Source organism: Sander lucioperca, chromosome 6, assembly GCF_008315115.2.
Source record: "Sander lucioperca isolate FBNREF2018 chromosome 6, SLUC_FBN_1.2, whole genome shotgun sequence".
NCBI classification, from domain to species: Eukaryota; Metazoa; Chordata; class Actinopteri; order Perciformes; family Percidae; genus Sander; species Sander lucioperca.
In genome coordinates, this window is record NC_050178.1 from 19,534,151 (window position 1) to 19,554,288 (window position 20,138).

Consider the following 20,138-nt stretch of genomic DNA (forward strand, 5'->3'; position numbering starts at 1 on the left):
GTGTGTGTGTGTGTGTGTGTGTGTGTGTGTGTACAGTACACATGTTGCTGTGTCTGTTTGTGTGTATGTCGAGCTCATTAAGAGTAGCCAGCAGACTTCAGTGACCTCTCTGTTCTTTGTCCAGTTTCTAACTACTGATGAGAGCTGGAGGGAGGTGGGGTGTGGGGGGAAAGAAACAAGAAGATGATGATTAGAGAAAGGAAAACAAGGAAAATTTACGAAGGGTACGAAGAATGGATAAAAAAAAAAGTTGCAGAGGAAAGACACTGAGCAAAGATAGATGCGAGAAAAAGGAGTAAAAATAAGAGAGCTAAATGCAGAAATACCATGAAAAAAAACAACACAGAAGAATGACACAGGAATTGAGACAGGGAGAGAGAGAGAGAGGGATATAGAGAGAGCTTGAGATAGATAGAGAGAGAGAGAGACAGAGATAAGGAGGATCATGAGAGAGACAGAGGAAGAGATTGACATTATTCCTGCCTCATTGCCATCCCTGCTATCTGCGTTTGCTCATATTGTGTTTGCTTTGGCAGTAAGTGCTTCTTTATTCCTCGCCAGTAAAGCACCTTTTGAAATGAACTGAAAGAAAAGATCTGCCAGGCCAAAACTCAATCTTGTGTACCCCTTGAGTCTGTCCTTTTCTTTCTGCGGCGTGGCGATGGATCTGGGCCCGACATTTGAGTTGGGATAAAAGTCACGCTGATGAGAGCTTTGTTGAGCCTATACTGTATATTATTCATTTATCAGCGGTGACAGTAGAGTTAATAATTTGCATGTAGGGTAGAGCGCTTCAAAGTGGCTTAATAGTCCGTCTGATCGAGACTTTATCTACAGGACCTTCATCAAGGTTATGTTTTATGCACGTCAGAATGACGAGTCCATGTGGGTTTGTGCAAAGTTTTCTCTTAGGGTTTTTTTGCTTGTTTCCTCATCACTGTCTCCCTTTTATTAATCCTTCTCTAGACTCTGTATAGAGACCATCTCTCAGTCTCTACACTTCCTGTCCAGACCATCAGATAATTTAACATTCTTCTTCATTCTTGATAGTTTTACGACACCTGACTTAATGTCATATTAATCTCTATAAACAGATATCTCCAGATATATATGCAGAATCTGTAGGCAATGGGACAAGATTTTGGTATCGGAAGCGGTTTCCGTTTGTAGTCCGAGTAGTATTATTAACCGATCCTGTTTGAGCAGGCTTTGGTTGCATGCAGGTAGACGTTGTTGTGGAGGGAGAACGAAAGGGTTGGAACGCATTGGCCAAAATACAATCTCGGAACCTATCGCCAATAGAAAAAGCATTTTTTTTGTTTTCTTATTTATCTGCATTCATATGCAGAGAAATAATCCAGTCGCAGATGTCGTCTCTCAACTCCAACGCCATTCAAGTGTCCTAAGTTGCTAATCAGAGTGTACCACAACAATGACCAGCGCATGAAAGAAAAAGTCTTAGCTGTATCGCAACCCCAGAAACATTGGCTTTTGCCCTCAGAGGCTAAATCGCTGTCAGGCTGATAGCCGATGGGTGCCGAGATGCCATATCAGCTCCACAAGTGACCAGCAGCTTTCCGATAAGTAATCGTCATCCCAAATCATTGAAAAATCAGGATTTAAGGGAAGTTAGTGTTCTGGATTTTAGCTTTGCTGTGGCATTTGCATGTCAGCTTTCAAAAGCTGATTATGGGATCACAAGCTCTGTTTCATTCTCTCTCCAAACGTCTGCCTATTTTTCTTGAAGACCAGCAGGATTCAATAAATCCCATTGTGCTGCCTGTGTTCCCAATAAAGGGAAGCTATGTCATGGGACGCCAGTCAATACTCCCCCATTAAGCTGGTGGACAAGACAAAAATCACTGACACTTCAACACAGGCAATAACAAACACACACACACACACACACACACACACACACACACACACACACATACAAAGACTCAAATGGTTTTGTAGCGCCTTGGTGTTAGACCTTATAATACAAACACAAACACCACACTTAGGAGAGAGTCATACACACAAAGACACAGTAGGTGTATGGCAAGATGCTCGCGGTGGCAGTGTTGTGACATTTGGAAAATGGCATCTCAGCACAAAGCCAAAAAGTCCTCTCGTCTTGTCTCTTCGATCTGCAGACGGACAAAGAAACAAAATAAATAACTCCTTAAAAGAAAAAGAAAAAAAAAGAAACACAGTGGCCTTAAAGGCTTTTCTCTTCTTTTTTCCCCCACTCAGCTATAGCCAAACATTAAAAGACAAACCAGCAAATATGGCAGCCAATCCGCCAATGTTGTCAGTCCTGCTAAAAGATAATCATGACTGTGTTGCACACCAACAAAGTCAACTGAATGTATGATGAGACAGCCACAGCTGCTACAGTTTATATTGATTTGAAAGTAACTATTTAATGTGTTGTTGCAGACATCATTGCAATTGAAATCCCTGACTGTAGAGTAAAAGTGTTTATTCTGCCGATACGTTGTGACTGCAGCAGAACTCTGGCTGTGGTCCTCCACACTTTAGTGTACATCATGTTGAGTCACAGCACTGGTCCCAACACTTAACTGTTTCAATGGTCAAATGTATAGGTTAAAGAAGCTATATGTAACTTTCCGTTTGTGTTGATTGTAGCGGCCGCTTTGGACAACAGCGGTAGTGTTTTTACCACACTTTCTCTCGTAAAGGTCTTTTCTATACAGCGCTGTATTACCCACTGTAGATTACTGAGTTAGCGTTACCAGGAGGTCATATAGTTGTGATGAAGGTTTTGCACTGACAGAAAATCATTCATTTACAATAAGCGAATACGTTACAGATGCATCGTTGCATTTCAAGTGTTGCATACGGTAACTTCGCCTACTTTGGATGTATCGTGAAAACAGGGTATCACTGTCACTGTGTCACGAGCCAAAGCATTAAGAGATTTTTGTAGCAACCAACGTAATAATAACTTTGATTTATATAGCACATTTCATGAAACTCTTGGAAGCTTTACACAAGTACATGGGGTCAACGGAAAAGAAAATAGTAGGCTAACACAAACACGGACTAAAAGAAATAAAACGTCCGCGCTAAATGGCAGGGGGACTTAATTTAATGTCGGCTACTGGCGTACAACCACATTTCACACTGTTCAGTTATTTAATGAGTGAAACAGACATATGACACACCTGAAGGCCAGTTCAGGGTGGGTTTTGAATCATTTACACTCCCGTAACTGTCACCATCTGTTGAAATCTCGACTGAAGCTGACTCACGTTATCGCCATTGTCTTTCACTTTCCCTTTCCAGTTTTATTAAAAAAAGGCTTATTTTTCTAATATTATGACACTAGCTCCACAGTTTAGGTTAATTTCAGGGCTCATGTCTTCCCCCATTCTTAACACTGAACCATTTATGACAGAATGTGAAGAATTTCTCTATTTCTTTAAAAGGAAAATTACCTCCAACCTGCTGCCCCTGACCTCACTGTTATTCCTGACTTCACCTCACTGAGCCAATTAAAAGTCATCACTTTACCACTCTAGTTAAAACCATTTGTCAAAGGAAATCTACCTGGCTGTTAGATGTTATTACCTGCCCTACCTTGAAGAGGTGTTTCAAGCAGTTGGTCCAGCTATGATAAACAGCTCCCTGTCCCTTTCCCTCTTGTCTGAAGTCCTTCCTTTATTCAAAATAACAGGCATTGACTCCAGTATTCTACTAGTGACAAATTTAACCATATAACCATTTTATCTATGATTTTGGCTTCTCAACTATTAGCAGCAGTCCTGAGACTACTCTCATCAGATCCACTAATAACTTCATTTTGCTAAATGATGTGGGTAATTATTTAGTTCTTGCCCTGGATTGAGCTATGTCTCTTTTATAAATTACATTCCAATACAACTAAACTGCATTCTCAATCATGTTTTGTCCCGGATTACGTTTGATTTTGATGTATCACAAATATATTTCTAATCAATGTCCGTAGGAGATCCAGGTGGATGGATGAGTCAAACAAACATGGGACTTTCACCCAGGAGACTGCTGTTCGTGTCCCGTGTGAAACCAAAAGTCAATGCTGTAGACTTATTTTAACTATTGTACTTAACTTTCTGTACGTAACTTAAGTTTCGTAACAAACTTACTTATTATAACCCAAACGATCCTTTCCTAAAACTAACCAATAGTTTTGTTTCTAAAACCTAACCAAGTAGTTTTATTTTGATTCAAAACGTTAACTACATATTTCCCTCGAAACAAAATTGAGAATGCACATTAGTTGTATGACAGGGTTGCTAAATTAGATACAGTGGACCATATTACTTTGCTTAATTTCCTGGAAGAAAAAAAACAAAAAAAAAACAGGTATGTCTGAGTTTTGCTAATGTTGAATGGTTGTCTCCTACTTTTCTATCTGAACTCAGATGTTGTTATAGTTAATGCCCTTTGTTTGTCTGCCTACAAAGGGTATGGTGTCCCGCAAGGATCGATTCTTGGACCCTCATAGTTGCTTATACTAGGTCTGGATAGTCTTGAAGACTGACACATGGACTTAAACGTAGACACAGCAGACAGAGGCTATAGGGGTAAAAATGTCTTTACTTGGCTAATATTCTAAGCAGTGTCAGGTTAGGAGGTGTACAGTATACTGAGTGGGATGAGATGAGGAGGAGCAGGTTTATGGGCAAGTGACAAATCAGGTGAAGTGCTGGGGCATAACAGTATGACATGATATGAGAATGTCGCAAGAGATTCAGAATTAGAAGATTAATTGGATGCCATGACAGGTAGTTTGCTAACATTTTCTTCCATTCCTACACTGTCGGCACACAGCTGCAAGTTTCACTTTAAATGTTTAATTTAAGTAACATAGCCTGCCTTTAACCATGCCTTACACATACACAGTGCTGAATGTCACAGAATACTCTTCAGCATAATGAACACAACTCTGAGACTTGAAATTTGCATAATTGTGCCTCCAATTTACAGTGATATGTGGAAGTCTTGGAGCGAATGCTAAATTGGTAGTCACTGTTATTTGATTTCAATGTGTTTCAGTGATCATGTTAAGAGGACTGTCCAATCCTGCTTCGTTCAACTGAAACACACTTTTATATACTACTGCTGATCCGACCAATGATGTCAATACCTTTATCCTTTTTAGAATAGGCCAGTATTCAACATAACCCAGCCTCAGGCAGAGTTCCCCTTATCAGCTTCATCTGGTAGAGAATGATCAAGAAAATATTAGTATATCACACTGGTTTTAGCCCCCTTCATTGGCCCCCAGTCAGTTTTATCCTGTGTTTTTAAGTGCAGTCTTGCTACACTTTATACACAAATTTATCGACAAAGTTGATCAAGATTTTTAATACTTTATTGTGTGTACATTCTTTATTGATTTTAAAGCTTTTTATGGCCTGCCTCTGATTTATTCTCCCATTTGTGTGTGCTATTTTCTTACGTTTATCTTTCTTTGTTGATATAAAATGACACTTCCTGAAGAAGGAAGACATTTTATCATTTCATACATCTTACTTTAGATTACTGTAGTTTAGATGATGATTATGACAACACAGTGAATATAAATTGGCAGTATGAAACATCAGAACAAAAGATCAACAGGGAACATCATTTTTTTCATCTCTGTAAAAATTAACAATGGATAGAATTCCAAAAAGTGGCATCAGGACTTATGAATCAATTTGTATTCCTTTCAAACCTCAGCCCTGAAATGCCCTGTGAGGGATATTGCTTGAGTGATCTAGGAAAAAAAAAGCTTTCAAAAAGATCCTCCATCCTAAAAGATAATTCATCATTCAAGACCCACAGGAGGTATCATCACACCAAATGATGAAAATCTCTCGAGGAGTTTAAGAAAACGGCATTTTCTTTCATAATTTAATCAGACTGTTACGCATATAATTGGCTGAGTGACATTATTGTAACGAGCAGCTGTATTCATGCTTTTATTCCACACCCTCCAGCATTTCCCATCCTCTTCTCCGCGTTCCCGGACGCAATGACATTTTTTATCAGAAGATGAATACGTTCAGCACCTCCCTCTATCTCTCTCCTCCTCCATCTCTCTCTCCCTCCAGGTTGCAGCCTATATCTCTCTGTCTGTCACTCTGTCATTCTCAGCCAATTACTGGCTGGCTTCAGGTGCTTAACCCCGGGCCTTACCATCAATTGGCTCATTATAGCGCTGCTTTAAATCTTTCTCCCTTACCCTCTATTCCTCTCTGTCGCCGCTTTCTGTCTGTCTTTTTTTTCTTTCCTTCCCTCGTTCCTTCTTATACCAGCCTCGTTTTTTTATGTATGTATTTCCACTGTCATATTTCATTTCATGTTTACGGAGAGTCTTCTCCCTCCGTCCTTCTTTGTGTCTCTTTGTGTCAGTTTAGATTCCTTCCTCTCTCCACTTATTTCCCTGTTTCTTTTTTGCTCGGACCCCATCTCCCCGTTCTCCCTTCCTTCCCTTGCCCCCTTCATTCTGCAAATTGCTACAACTCAATTGTCCCTTCCCTGCCTGTAGGCAGCAATGGTATTAATAAAGCAGAATTTGAAATAGATTTCCTTTCTGCTCCGTTTTGAATTGCATTACCGCGTGGTTTTGGCTCAGAGCGTTCTTCTTCTACTTCTTGCTGCCTATGATATCACAATATAAGTTCACAGTATCCATTCTGCTGAAGGACTACATCGCTAACCATGGAAGATTATTCTACACTTGTAGGTATGATGCTTTATTGACCCTGGTGGAGATCAGTAAAGCACTGTGTTCTCACTTACCCCACTTAAGAAAAGTTAGAGGTCAGGTTTCCTATAGAACAGTGGCTTTAAAGCTGACAGGGATTCAGTGTCTTACTCAGAAGCATGTTAGCTGCAAGGGTGCTTAAAGGGACAAACATTTATTCTGCCAATAATTCAAGATTGGTTCTAGAGTAGAAAGTGAATAGAAATCTGCAACATTTACTTACAATTTCAATAAATATATCAGTAGTCTCGCAGAGTCAGACCTATCTCGACAGCACTGGGGAGTAAGGTCTGATTACACCACAGATGCATTCTGGGATAGGATAAAAAGAACGCTCTGGGTTGTTTGCATTTCTTTAAACCAATCACAATCGTCTTGGGCGGCACTAAGCAGCGACGGTGGCTCTGCTAAATAGTCTTTCTAAACTATCTTTTTAATAAACTGTCTATACACTTACAAAGTTCTGAATGCTTCGGTTTACATTTAGGGACCCTCATTATGCTACTGTGGAAGTGTGGTGCTATTTTGAGCCTTGTTAGTGGTATAACATAGTGATTTATTTTTACTCTACCAGTGCCCCGAATGCCTACCATTAAGCTAATCAGCGGTTCGCGCTAGCTTGTTTCAAGCTAGAGAAACATTCAATTACCATGAAAACATATCCTAGAGAACGGTCGACTAGGTACACATGTGTTATTAACCCCTAGGTTAATTTTGTGCCGGATTTGTCCTTTAACTGTTCACACAATACAGTAACGTGAGCTATTTAAATTAGCTGGATACATGGTTAAACCTCATTTGCTCTTACCTGTGTATCTCCGTGTGTACTTTGTCCACAGCAATCCCACCAATCGTTCCCAAAACATCCCAGTTAGATAGTAAATGCCAGAAACATATTCTTTGTAAATCTTTACAATCATTCCCCAAAAGAACCAAGCAGGCCTGCCTTGTTGCACGATCCAAATTTTCTTCAGAACTTGCCATTTTACAGCGTGTAGCTTGCTAGCTCGGAGGTTCTGGTTGTTGTTTCCCGTATCGAACGTAGTTTAAGAACGGAAACACACACAGAGCGGAAGGTGAGGGACATCCGGCGGAACATCGATTATCCTGGAAATGAACTGTTGTTGATCCAGAGTACTATATCAGTTTTTTTTTGTTTTGTTTTTAAAGACGTGGTATTGCATAGAAAATCATATGCAGTGTTGCTGTTGTCTTTATGTTTAGTTTTTATTTTTTGGAATAAGAATCAAGAAATCACGTGGTTAGCATGAACACACTTCAAATGCTTCTATGGCCTAATCGACAAAAAGCCCCAGCAAAATAAACTATCTTAAGAACACCCAAAGAAAAAGACGCCACAATAATGCTTACTTTATTTGAATGACAGACAATGTTCATGAAGTACAGGGTCAAAACTGCAGCACAAAGAAACACATAGAAGAACCTAAGAATGTGGATTTTTAACATGCAAGTTTATAACAAATAAAACATAATAACAACTTAATATATAATTACATGCAATTTCCTTAAATTCATTGTCTCGATAAAGTTATTTTTTCTCTCTCATGAAGGTTACAAGTTACTTTTGAGGGCTGAAAATCTTGATGGGGATGGGCTTTAGTTGTGCACCAAAGTTAAAGGAATTCTGCCATTAAGTCAGAATGTTGTGAGTTATGGCTTAACTCTCAGTCGTTGGTTCCATGCAGGGAGACATAATTAAAATCCACTAAAAGGCATCTGGTACTAGTCGATTTAATCCAATTTATCCAAGTCACGAAGCTACAGGGCGTCGCCTTGTCTGCTGCTGCTTCTGTGTGTGTGTCTGTGTATGTGTTGTGAATGAGTATTTGTATCTATGTTTTAGGTTATTTGTTTGTTTCTGTGCATTTAATTGTTACATCTGTTTGCACGTGTAGATTAAGGCGAACATTAATGCCTTGTCTGAAAAGAACAAAGTAGCGTAAAACTTCTGGTTGTGTGTGTGTGTGTGTGTGTGTGGAGGTAATGATCCACTTTAATGACATTCTTAAAGCCCTCATGATTAAGAGGCTGATAATTTGATGAGGGTACTATTGAGATACTCCAGTGATGAAGTTTTTCACATTTCACTTTTATTTTTATTAATGAGGTGAATCTAAGAATGTCCTTAAGTGCTTTGATGAAGATGGGAATGTGTGCGTGTTGGTGTGTTTCTATATGGGGACTCATACGTGTTATTTATATGAAAGGGATTATAGGTACTTCAGTTTGGAAAGTTCAGTAAAACCCTTCACACAAACGTGCACTTACACACAGGCAACACACACATACACACACACTTCTGTTGAATCCAAGGAGGGCAAAAGCTTCCATGAGGGCTTTCGTCTGATCTTGCTTGTTTGCCTCGGAGGGTCATCGTCACGGGAGAGCTTGAATCTGTGCGTGTGTGTGCGTGTTAGGTAGAGGTTAGGCTGTTATTTCTTAGCTTTGAGGATGCAGCTTAAAAGTGCAACCTCTGCAACATATCAACAGTCACACAGCTAATGCTGAAGCTACAGGAGCCTCAGGGATGTGTGTGTGTGTGTGTGTGTGTGTGTGTGTGTGTGTGTGTGTGTGTGTGTGTGTGTGTGTGTGTGTGTGTGTGTGTATGCATGTGTTGTAGTGGTGGGAGCTGTTGGGATCTGTAATATTAATTGTACTTCTAGCCTTTGGCCAGCGTAGCTTTGGTAATATGTATTTTCCCTACACACACACACACACACACACACACACACACACACACACACACACACACACACACACAAACACACAAAAGAGAGAGAGAGAGAGAGAGAGAGAGAGAGAGAGAGAGAGAGAGAGAGAGAGAGAGAGCCCGGAACAGAAAGTTGTCCCTGCCACATTTCTCCCAGAGGGAAGCTCCCTGTGTGTTCTCTCTGACTCCGACTCTTCCTCGACTCTCGTTGTTCATGTTTTTGCCTTTTAGGCTTTGTTAATACAGAAAAGAGAAATAATCAAAGACATAGAAAGACAGAAAGAGGGAGCAGCAGAGGCATGAGAGGACATGGAGAGAGAATGAGACACAGAGCTATATTTTGACGGCACAACTGTAAAAGCCAGCATGAATCGTTAGGGTCATATGGGCAAGGCCAATGACGGCGTATTGAAGCATACCTGCTATTTTCGCTCACCCTCTTAGAAAAAGGTGGAGTGTAATTATAGATTTGGAGTACATAAGCTTGCAATGCTCCATACATCTACAGTTCATCACCCTGTCATAATGTTATGCATATTTTCCGTTCTCTGCAACCTTGAAATAGCCCTTTCATTTCTTCTTGCTACAACGTCCCACTCTTTGCCTTTTGGGGTGTAGATATTAAGGAGACAATGTAGGAAGACCGATTAGGAGTAACTAATGCTGCATGGGGCTAAGCTTTTAGCAATGCTGCCCAGCCCGGTATCCTGGGAATTACCCTCACATACATGCAATTGACACTGTATTCTCGAGGAGGAGCACTGGTTCGGGTGAGCCAGCATGTCCTGACGGAACGTTTGCTGCGGGGTATACGATGGACGGCTGGGAGAAATGGCGTGTCGTGTGTCTCTCTGCTCTTTCCGTGGAGGACGTTGAGGATATCTACCTATTTGGAACCCTGATAACTGGAATGTTGCTGATTGGAGGATGCTTCGCTCTGGTTTATCGAAGAATTGGAAAGACTTTGGTAGCTGTCCAAAGCCCAAGGAAGCTGCCTGGCCTGACTGAAGCTGTCGGAAAAGCAATCAGTTTGCAAACTGGAACTATTAATCGCGTGATGGAAACCAACATGGTAATGACCCGCGGCTTGGATACCATCATGAGGAAGGTCATGGATTTGGAAAGAAAAATTGACCAGTTGAACAGTGTGTAGTTGGACAATAGAATGAATGTTTAAATTAGAGCAGCCATTCGCGTAGACAAAACAAATTTAATCTTTCGGCTCCCTTATCCTGAACGGCCTTGCCAAGGCCGTCTCTTGGAACAAACAGTCACCCTGTTGGGGCTCTGCAAGCGAGATGCTCTTGGTTCCTCCCCCGTCTTCCCCACTGCCTGCTGATTGTCGTATCGGTTCTGGACTGTTCAAGGGTGTCACCATGGCAACGTGCTGTGTTTTTGCTATAACATTCTGCGGACTGGGTCACTAGTGGGACTGCCGGGCTGTGCGTTTCTCAGCAGGCCAAACTCCCCCAACCTACCCTCTCCCCAGTCCAACGCCTTCGCAGCCAAATGTGCAACTGTACATTTATGTTATGTTATGTTCAGCAGTGCAAATGTACTGTTTGTGTGCCTATGTGCTGAGGTGTTTTTTTCCTGTTCCCAAACTGTTCTTATCTTTATGAGGATAGTCTGTGAGTTGCTTTTTTTCCCTCTCCTCTCCTCATGTGATGCTGTATTCTCCCTGCGAGAGTTAAGAGAGAGTTGTTTTGGCGCCGCATATATGGCGACTCGGTGTGTCTGTGCGTGTTGCTTTAATGTGACATGCACCTACAGCACCAGGACAAATTCCTTGTGTGTGTAAACGTACTTGGCAATAAAGCTTTTTCTGATTCTGATTCTGATACCTACGCAGTTATAACTGATTTATTTAGTTAATTCCTACTGTTGGAGTTTATTTTTGCATGTAGGCCAGGGTGGTGCATGTATGGAGTCTGACGTGGATGCAGGAGAAATGGAGTGTAAGTCTAGTCACAGACCTGAAATTATCATTTGTCTTTTAATTAACCGTAACCACAAGCTTTCCCAAACCATAAACAGGTGTTTTAGTTTCCTAACTAGAGATCCAACTTTTTTTCTTCTAATCCCTCAACCCAGGGCATCTGCTGATTCAGTGTAGTGACCCAGGACTAGAGCACTTTTTCACAAATTTAAAATCAAAACACCTCATTGCATGGAACTCATTAGAATAATTTTTTCTAAGGTAGCATTTAGCCAGGGATTGCTGTTTGGTGGCCTGCTGAGTCTTACTGAATGTAACTGATAGCAGGAACGTAGAATTGTATATGACATTAACAAAAACACAGTATTTAATGTAGATCGGTCATGTTATATTGGTCATATCATATTGTTTATTTCATATTAATGTTTAATGTTTGGTTGTTTGCTTATGTATGTACCATTCACCAAGGGAAATTCCACATAAGTGTAACTTATTGTGGCAATAAACCCTTTTCTGATTCTAATTCTGGTTCATATAATGATACCTGATCCACATAACAAGGTCAGTATCGGCGCCAATACTGATCTAGCCTATCCTTAGTCCTAACCCTAGCCATAGCTTGAACATAATTCACATTTAAGATATGGTTTAAGTTTAAGACCGATGCAGCATGCTACAGTATACGTAAATGGTTTGCTCGAAGTGAAGTATAAATCGTAGGGTTGGGGTGAAAAATCATTATCGTTCCACAATCACACTTACAAAGGCACAATACTTATCTCATAACTTTCGTAACAACTGTGCCATTCACAGTGGCGCATGATTAAAATGGCTTACCAAATGGAGATAAAATTGCAGACCAGCGTCTCCAAGGGAAATAGTATTAGCTTTTTCCTCTGTAACAACTATTCTTCCTGAGGTCCACCAAACCGTATAGAGGTTCTCTAATCATCATGACATTTTGAAAATATTTCAGATGGGGAAAATCTCTGGTGAGTAGTCAAGAAAGTTTGCAAATGCCAGAAGGCTTTTTTCGAGCTTGATTGACACAGCAAACTGATTCCATCTTCACCACATGCCAAATGTTAACCGTAATGTGTCTTAGAATAGCTTGAATTTAAGATGAAAAGCCATGCAAGGGGGGTTGTAATGTAGAATTTAAGAGAAAAGAGGGTGCAAAAGTGGGACGTCAAATGAGGGCTAAGTGAGTGATTGAGATACCGATATGGGAGAAAGAGCAGAAGAAGCAGATGGGGAAAGGGCAAGGAGGGATGATGGAGCGCTGATGAGAGAAAAGAACAAACGGATAGGCAAAGAAGACATAATGAAACATATATCATGGCAAAAGAACACATAAAAATGAGAAGATTGGGAAAGAATAAGACCCAAACAGACGGAACAGAAGAGCAACATAGAGGAGGATGGGGTGCGTAGGGAGGCAGCAAGATTGATTTCCACTCCTCCTTTTCCTCCCCTCCTCTCTTCTCCCTGGAACAGCTCCCTAAAGTCTTTGGATTAATGGCTCCATTTCTGCTGCTCATTCATCAGATTCAGGAAGGCATCCCAAAACACAATGCTTCACTAGGCTCTCGTCTGAACTAGATATCTACCTGCCAAAACATCCAATAGGCCCTTAAGTACTTTCAAAGGCAGGCAAAACAAGTTTATCTCTACCTCAGGTCAAATCAGCAGGGAACAGATACTATCCACCGGCATATGTGCATTTTAGCCGGCATTGTGTAGATGATCACAGGCAGTTCAGCCTACAGTTGTAGAAAAGTCAAGGAAAAGTCAATCCCAGTGCTAAAAGACCTGGAATGTGTTATTATACATTTAACCATGAGTATTATCTTGTTCTAGACATGTTGTGGGGGATTATCTCCATTTCCATCTTCAACTAAACACAACTCTGAAAGGGTTTCTACGGCGTGCACTGCAGTTAATTTCCTGATGCAAGTGTCCTTTATCCAGTACTTTGAAGTATTTCAACTGATATGTCCATAGCACAGCAAGAACACATACAAACCAGAGTAACAGTCTGGTATAATATGAAATCAAGCAGTGATGTAGTACTCAAGATTGATCTTGGTCTTAAGATTGGTCTCAAGACCACCTTTTGAAGTTCTCGTTTTGGAATCGTCCGCATTTTCACTCAGTCTTGTCTCTGTCTCAGATAAAGAGGACTCTGGATTTTTATTCAAGACCTCAACTGCCTCTTGATTATTTTATCAATGCATTTCTCGTAATACACTTATGGCAATAAAAGAGGTGAATGAAGAAGAATCTTAATTTATTTTCTGTGTGGGTTTTTTTGTATGGGAATGTGGATCTTTCAGATCAATATGAGGAGTGCCTATGATTTAGCCTAGAAATCTAGACCCAGCCTAGCGGCAGCAAATGTAATTTGCAGCCAGGGTCAGTCTAGCAACTCTACGTTAGCTTGCGAGCTGGAAAAACCAAATTCTGGTCAGGCCAATCACATCATGTATAGAGTCGGTGGGCGGGCTTAACATAAGGACGGCAGAGTTGCGACGGTTCTGCGTGAATTCACTGCTACTTGGAAACAAAGAAGATGGCTGCTGTTGCTGGGAACAGCGGTCTTTCGAATTGCACTATCTGGAAGACTTGGAGTTAAGCACTGAAGTCATTCTTTAAAAAGGAAGATGTGTTCGGAGTTTTGCCGACCTGATACGGCAAAAGTTTCATCTATTAACTACCGTTGCTCTGCCTGGTTGTAGCGCTATCCTTTTGTGTGCAGAGGGAATTTCAAAGACAGTCGTTTATCCTGCCCCTCGGATTGAGCCCTGCCAATGGTGAGTTCCCAGACACAACATCTTGATGTGGGTCTGGCTTGTCAGGCTATATATGGTTAGCATTTGATCATGTCATGCAGTGTGGGACTCACACTGGTCTGGTCTTGGTCTTGACTCTGTCTCAACCCCTCAAGGTTTTGGTCTTTCTCGGTCTCGATACACTCTGGGCTTGGTGATGACTTGGTCTTGGTTTAGGTGGTCTTTGACTAGAACACTGCAGTCAAGTTGGAATTTTAAATCCATGTTGTTTTTTTAGTGGCAGGCTAGCAAGCTATTGGCCAGCTGTAGCCTCTGTTGTCGTTTTAATGGGCATGTCAAGGGCCACTTGTATCCCCTGGTACACCGCAGGGAGACGGAGGCCATATCTGGCTGCAACATGCCTCATGGTTTGGCCTTGTCACATTGTGGGCCAGCTGTGCCATCTAAACTGCCCTTTCACAGTGTGTGATAGCTAACATGGCAACCCTTGACCCATCCTGATTAATGAGGGTGGATGCCTCGCCCAACACCAGGCTATATCCTCTGGAGGTATGACTGTTCTTCTTTCATGCATATATAACTGACCTTTTCTTTCCATCCCTCCATTGGTGGATTTATCCATTCACTGGTCAATCTATCAGTCATTCATCCATGCACCCCATCCAGCGTGTTAGTTTTGTACAACTCACACTTCAACCCACTTCTGCTGAGCTTTTCTTTCTGTTACAGTTTTTTACATCTTACTGTATGTCAGTCTCTTCATCTCCATGTCATTATCCGTTTTTGATGTGCTAGTGGGTTAAGAGAGGCCTGTAATGACAAATAATCATTAATGTAATTAATGTAAATAAGAGGTTGAAATGGATGGAGGAAAGATGAATTCAGGAGGCATGTGGATGGAGGGAAGGAGAGGAGGAAGAGAGAATTAATCAGATGGATGATGTGGCAAATCTGGCATTTGTCATGACCAAGGGCAGCCCAGGAGACACCATAATCGACCTAACGATGTAAACAAAGTTATAATTCACAAAACCTCTCCTGCTCTCTTCCTGCCAATTTCTCTCTCTCAGCATCTCTCACTCCATTCACCTACAATTCTCTTCTTTCTCTGTCTTTCCCTTCATCTGCAATTCTCAGGGAAACGTGTAAGTTTGATCTACAGTAATGAGAATGGCTGTATTTAACACAACATGGTACTTGTTAAAGCTTTTAAACGTAATGTTTAAAGTGACTTGTGGACTCTTTGCTTTCTCTGTCTCTTGTTCGTTTGTTGATTCTACCTCCCCCCACCCCCGCCACCAGTGTTTACCCAAACAGAAATGAGCAATCTGTTTAGAGGGCCTCCAACCGAGCCCCAGCCAGATTATCTGAAAGATTAGTATCTATCATACCCAACTGATAGACCACTGGATTAAGTAGGTGGTAGCGGTAGTAGATGGTTGGTGAGGGGGATTTGGTTGGCTGCTATTTGTTGTTTTTGGCCTGTTCCTCTCCAGACCTCTGAGCATAAATCTGATTTCACTAACATGGTTTGAGTCTTTGCAGAAACTAGTCGTTGCAGTGAGAGGAGCTTTGATTTATTGCTTTTTCTTGGGGAAAACTGCTAATTTCATTCTCTCTCTCCGCCTCAGTGATGAGTGATTATGTCTCTGTAATTGAGGAATTACAGTGTGTGCGTTCATTATAGGTACACCACTTGATCTGCTTAAGCATGCATAATTACAGGTTAGTTCACATTTGTTCTCCAGAGGAGTTTGACTCTGAACAAGGTCTTTCTCAGTGTTTGTTTCCCACTGGAGCGTCCTTTGTTAAAATGTTTGCACTTTTGATCGGGCTGTCAGTAAAGGCATCTACTGTACTAAAATATTTTCTACATCATTATTGTTAATACAATCCATCCATTTTCTAACCACCAGGGTGAGGGGTTGTGGGGGCTGGAGATATCCCAGCATGCACTTGGTTACAAAAAAGGTATACCCTGGACTCCTAACTTTATACTAGACTTTGCAATCAAATCTTTGTATGGTTCCATCCTCAAATTATGGAAATCTCACATCACATAACACTCACATTAGTGGTTCATAGGCTCATGATTAATCTGCCCACCACATTTTAGGAAAATCCATTACAACGTTTGAGAAATGTCCTGCTGCCTGCCAGACAAGTAATTATATCACTTAATTGGATGTCTTAAGAATTGTTTGTCAGAATGGGTAGTTTGACGACATGCACCGCTTTTTTTAATAAAACGGAATGACAGCAAGCTGAGTCCGTCGGCCCATTTGCACCAGTCTCAGTCAGATGTAGTTAAGTCCTATTTTCTGGGGATAGTATGTGGGCTCGGTGAAAGCATATTGCCTGCTGTGCTGACCTGAGGATTGGGTCCTACGTTGGTTATATCACCTCCCTCCTGCAGCTTTCCTGGCTGCCAAATGTCAGTCTGCTCCAGTCTTATCCAGCAAGGGTAGACTACTTTATAAGCTTTGGTCTTTTAAGTACAAACACAGACTCTTTAAACCATAAAGCACCACAGGGAGCCTAAAGTCTGCACCCAAAATCACAAATGCATAAATCTCTCAATACACATACACAACCACAAATGTACAACACACACACTGGCAACCGAAACACTTGTCTCCTGTCTCAGATGGCCTCTAAGATGGCTTATCCATGGTGCCGTGGTCTAATCTTGTCTCATTAGGCTGATCTTACATTTACAGTAAGTAGCTTATATCTTATAATACACTCAACTGCTTTCATACAGAATGTTGTGGGGTTAAAGCAAGGGTTAAGTTTCCTTTTAACTCTATAAGATTGATTATTTTACTTTAGGAGGCATCAATTAGTTTGGCTTTTTCCAAATTTAAATTATAAAATTAAAAATGATAACTATATTTTACCCAAGAAAGCCTAATAGGGACTTTTAAGCAGGGGTTAAATTGGAATTTGTTATGTGGGGGGGCTTTCCCTAGGGGGTCCAGGGGTATGCCCCCCCGGGAAAAATATTTGAAAAATAAACCATTAAATGGCACTTTCTGGAGAGTTTTGTGCAAATAAATGGAGAAATCGAGTCTTACATGATATGTGCAAAACTACAAGTTTAGGAGACTATACTTTGCATTGTTGTAGTATCAACAGGTATTAGGGCATTTAGCATTTACATTACTGTTAATCAGTCATCACTTGATTACACATTGTATTACCTTATGATATAAGAAGTGACCCATACAATGTGCCGAACATCATGTGCCACATGAAGAGACAGTGCAGCATATGACTAGCAACGGCTGACAAGATTTGGGTCTGTGGTGACCAGGTCCACCTTACACAAACTTCAGTCCTTCCAGAAAAATGCAGTTTTTTTGTGATTGTTGCGGGCAAAAATCCGTGATTATGCGGCACGTTTTCTTAAAAAATGCGATGGAATATGCGGGATATTTAATGCAATTTTATGCGATGAAATTGCAGGAACTTGCAAAAACTGCGGTTTCAACATGGCTTCATCGCGGGGTTTGCAGCTTTTCGATGATGTTCACGTCGCGAAATTACGTCACTTCATAATGTTCCCATGGCAACAGGAAAGTGGCTGCTCTTGTGTAAAGTAAATGCAACATTTGTCAACTTTCTGCTAAGATATATGTGACTTTTTTGCAACGAAAATGCGGGGATTATGAAATCATGCAAGCCCCGCATATTTTGCGCGGAAATCGGCAATTTATGCGGCGAAAGTGCGCCGTATTTGAAAAAATGCGGCCCCCGCATAAATATGCAGACTTTAGCTGATTATTCATTGAATTATGCGATCGCATAATCACATTTTTCTGGAAGGACTGAAAACCCATTCTCTCTCTTTACTACTACTACCACACACGCACACACACACAGGCTGAGCCCCGGAGAGCCCCGGCCCAATTTAACCACTGCTTTTAAGGATTACTAAATTGATTTTGGGATAATTTATATAGACTAAAAAAGTGAAAAATTATGCTAAATATTTCTGATGCACATATTTTGCCTCATTTAAAAATTTAGTTCAATGAAATTTAACATCCAGAAGCAAAACGTTTGCCATGGTTTAGATGTTATACACAAAGCATTCATGTGACAAAGCTTTACTAAAAGAGATCAAAAGGTCATCCCACTAGCTGGAATAAATTGCTCAAGGACTCTTCAGCAGGGCAAGTTGTTGCATTCCCCACAAATAGTCTTCAAACAACAACTAAAACAACCAAAACATAAGGTTGTGTATCTTCAGAGTTTGACTGTAAAGGTTTAATGAGTTCAAAAACTTCTACATCTTAAAACTTTGAGGGTAAAATCCTGCCTGAGGATCAATGTTGAGTTTTTGAGAGCAACAGAATATTCTCAAATGTCACTAATTCATTCGCTAAGTTGTTCTTCCAACAATCATCAGACATAATGAATGAGTTTTTACTTCAATGCCAAAACCCCGTTCTCCTGTGTAAGTGTATGTTCTCTCCAGATTTTGACGATCACACACACATTGTCAGTAAAGTTTTCATTTTCATTGGAGAAGTACAGCTAATATAGCTTCTCTAATTATGCGGTGACCTGTTTTGTTTGCCATTGGTAGCTGATAGAAACTAATTAGGGAAACAGGAAGATTGAATTGAACAAGCTTGTTAGTGTGCAGTCAGCCATGGTACACAAACCTGGGGATGGGAGCCCAACATATGGCTGGAACAATGCTACATGTGTGGATGTGTCTCTGTGTGTGTGGGCGGGTTTGAGCTGCTGTTTGTGTCTGTAAGTTTGTGTGTGTGTGTGTGTGTGTGTGTGTGTGTGAGTGAGTGAGTGACATATGGCGAAGGCAGTAATAACCACTCCAAATGTCTGCAGATCAATACAGGGACTTCTGTGGTAATCTCTGGCTTGTGAATATGGGCCTTCCTGTAATTACATAGCATGGCCTAGTGGTCACACAGACTTTCCAGTTTGTAATAGATGCGTCAGGAACCTGTGGACAGCCCTCATGTCCCATCAGAGCGGCCTTGAGCAAGGCACTGAACCAAACCACTGACAGTGAGTTTCAATTAATACACCACCCGATTCTGCTGAATGTTAAAAGTTATGTTTCTGTAAAATATACAAAAATTTGATTTGTTTATGGCTGATGTAGCCGGCAATCTCAAACATTAAGGAAGAAAATGATTGTAGGTTACAAAATATTGTGTTAGAGGAATTATTCTAGTCAATTATCAAGATTAATTTAACAGTTCAGATTTCTGTATGTCACTTTGTAAATAGCATGCCATGACTGATGAACTCAATATATTCTTTAATTTACTGGATATACACTCCTCCAAAATGTGTCAATCATAAATTGTTTAGGAAAGTTGTGCTTGCTTGATAAATATTGCTGCGTACATGTCAAATCAAGCTTTAGTTTGGTTCTAACATTTTGGATCTGGATGGCACAATACTTCAACAAAAACTGTCTTTGTGGTGATGAAATGGACATTTCAACGGTTCTGGGACAACTGGGTGGCCTGGTTGAGAGGGTAGAAAGATTGTCCTGTAATTTAAAGTCGAGAAGTTTAAGCCTTGAAATCTGATGATAATTTGGTCCCTTGCCAAAGAGTATAGCCACATGAGATGGGACTGTGGCTCAGTGAAATCAGTGGCTCAACAGTCTCTCCTTGTATCGACCTACTGTATTTCCTGCTCAGCCGAAGTAATGACTTTTGTTTCTGTCCATCTCTCCTTCAGATCCAGTCCAAGGGCCCCAAAATGTCAATGTGGTGGATGTCAGAGCCCGTCAGCTGACTATACAGTGGGAGACGTTTGGGTATGCTGTGACACGCTGCCACAGCTACAATCTGACGGTACGCACAGCTGGCCACAATTTGTTCTGTAACTACAAAATCAGATGTGCAAGTTACATTTTGTGGACATGAAAGCATTATGTGA

At 40.9% G+C, this 20,138-nt stretch overlaps 1 protein-coding gene across 12 annotated transcripts in view; it reads left to right on the forward strand.

Annotated features, from left to right (window-relative positions):
* ptprt (protein tyrosine phosphatase receptor type T) overlaps nucleotides 1-20,138 on the forward strand; it is a 447,834-nt gene that overhangs the window by 175,741 nt on the left and 251,955 nt on the right. For all 12 annotated transcript variants that reach the window (XM_036001937.1, XM_031277206.2, XM_036001938.1 and 9 more), the window contains exon 9: nucleotides 19,938-20,053. In XM_036001937.1, coding sequence (XP_035857830.1) covers nucleotides 19,938-20,053 — 116 coding nt within the window. The remainder of the gene's footprint in view (nucleotides 1-19,937; nucleotides 20,054-20,138) is intronic.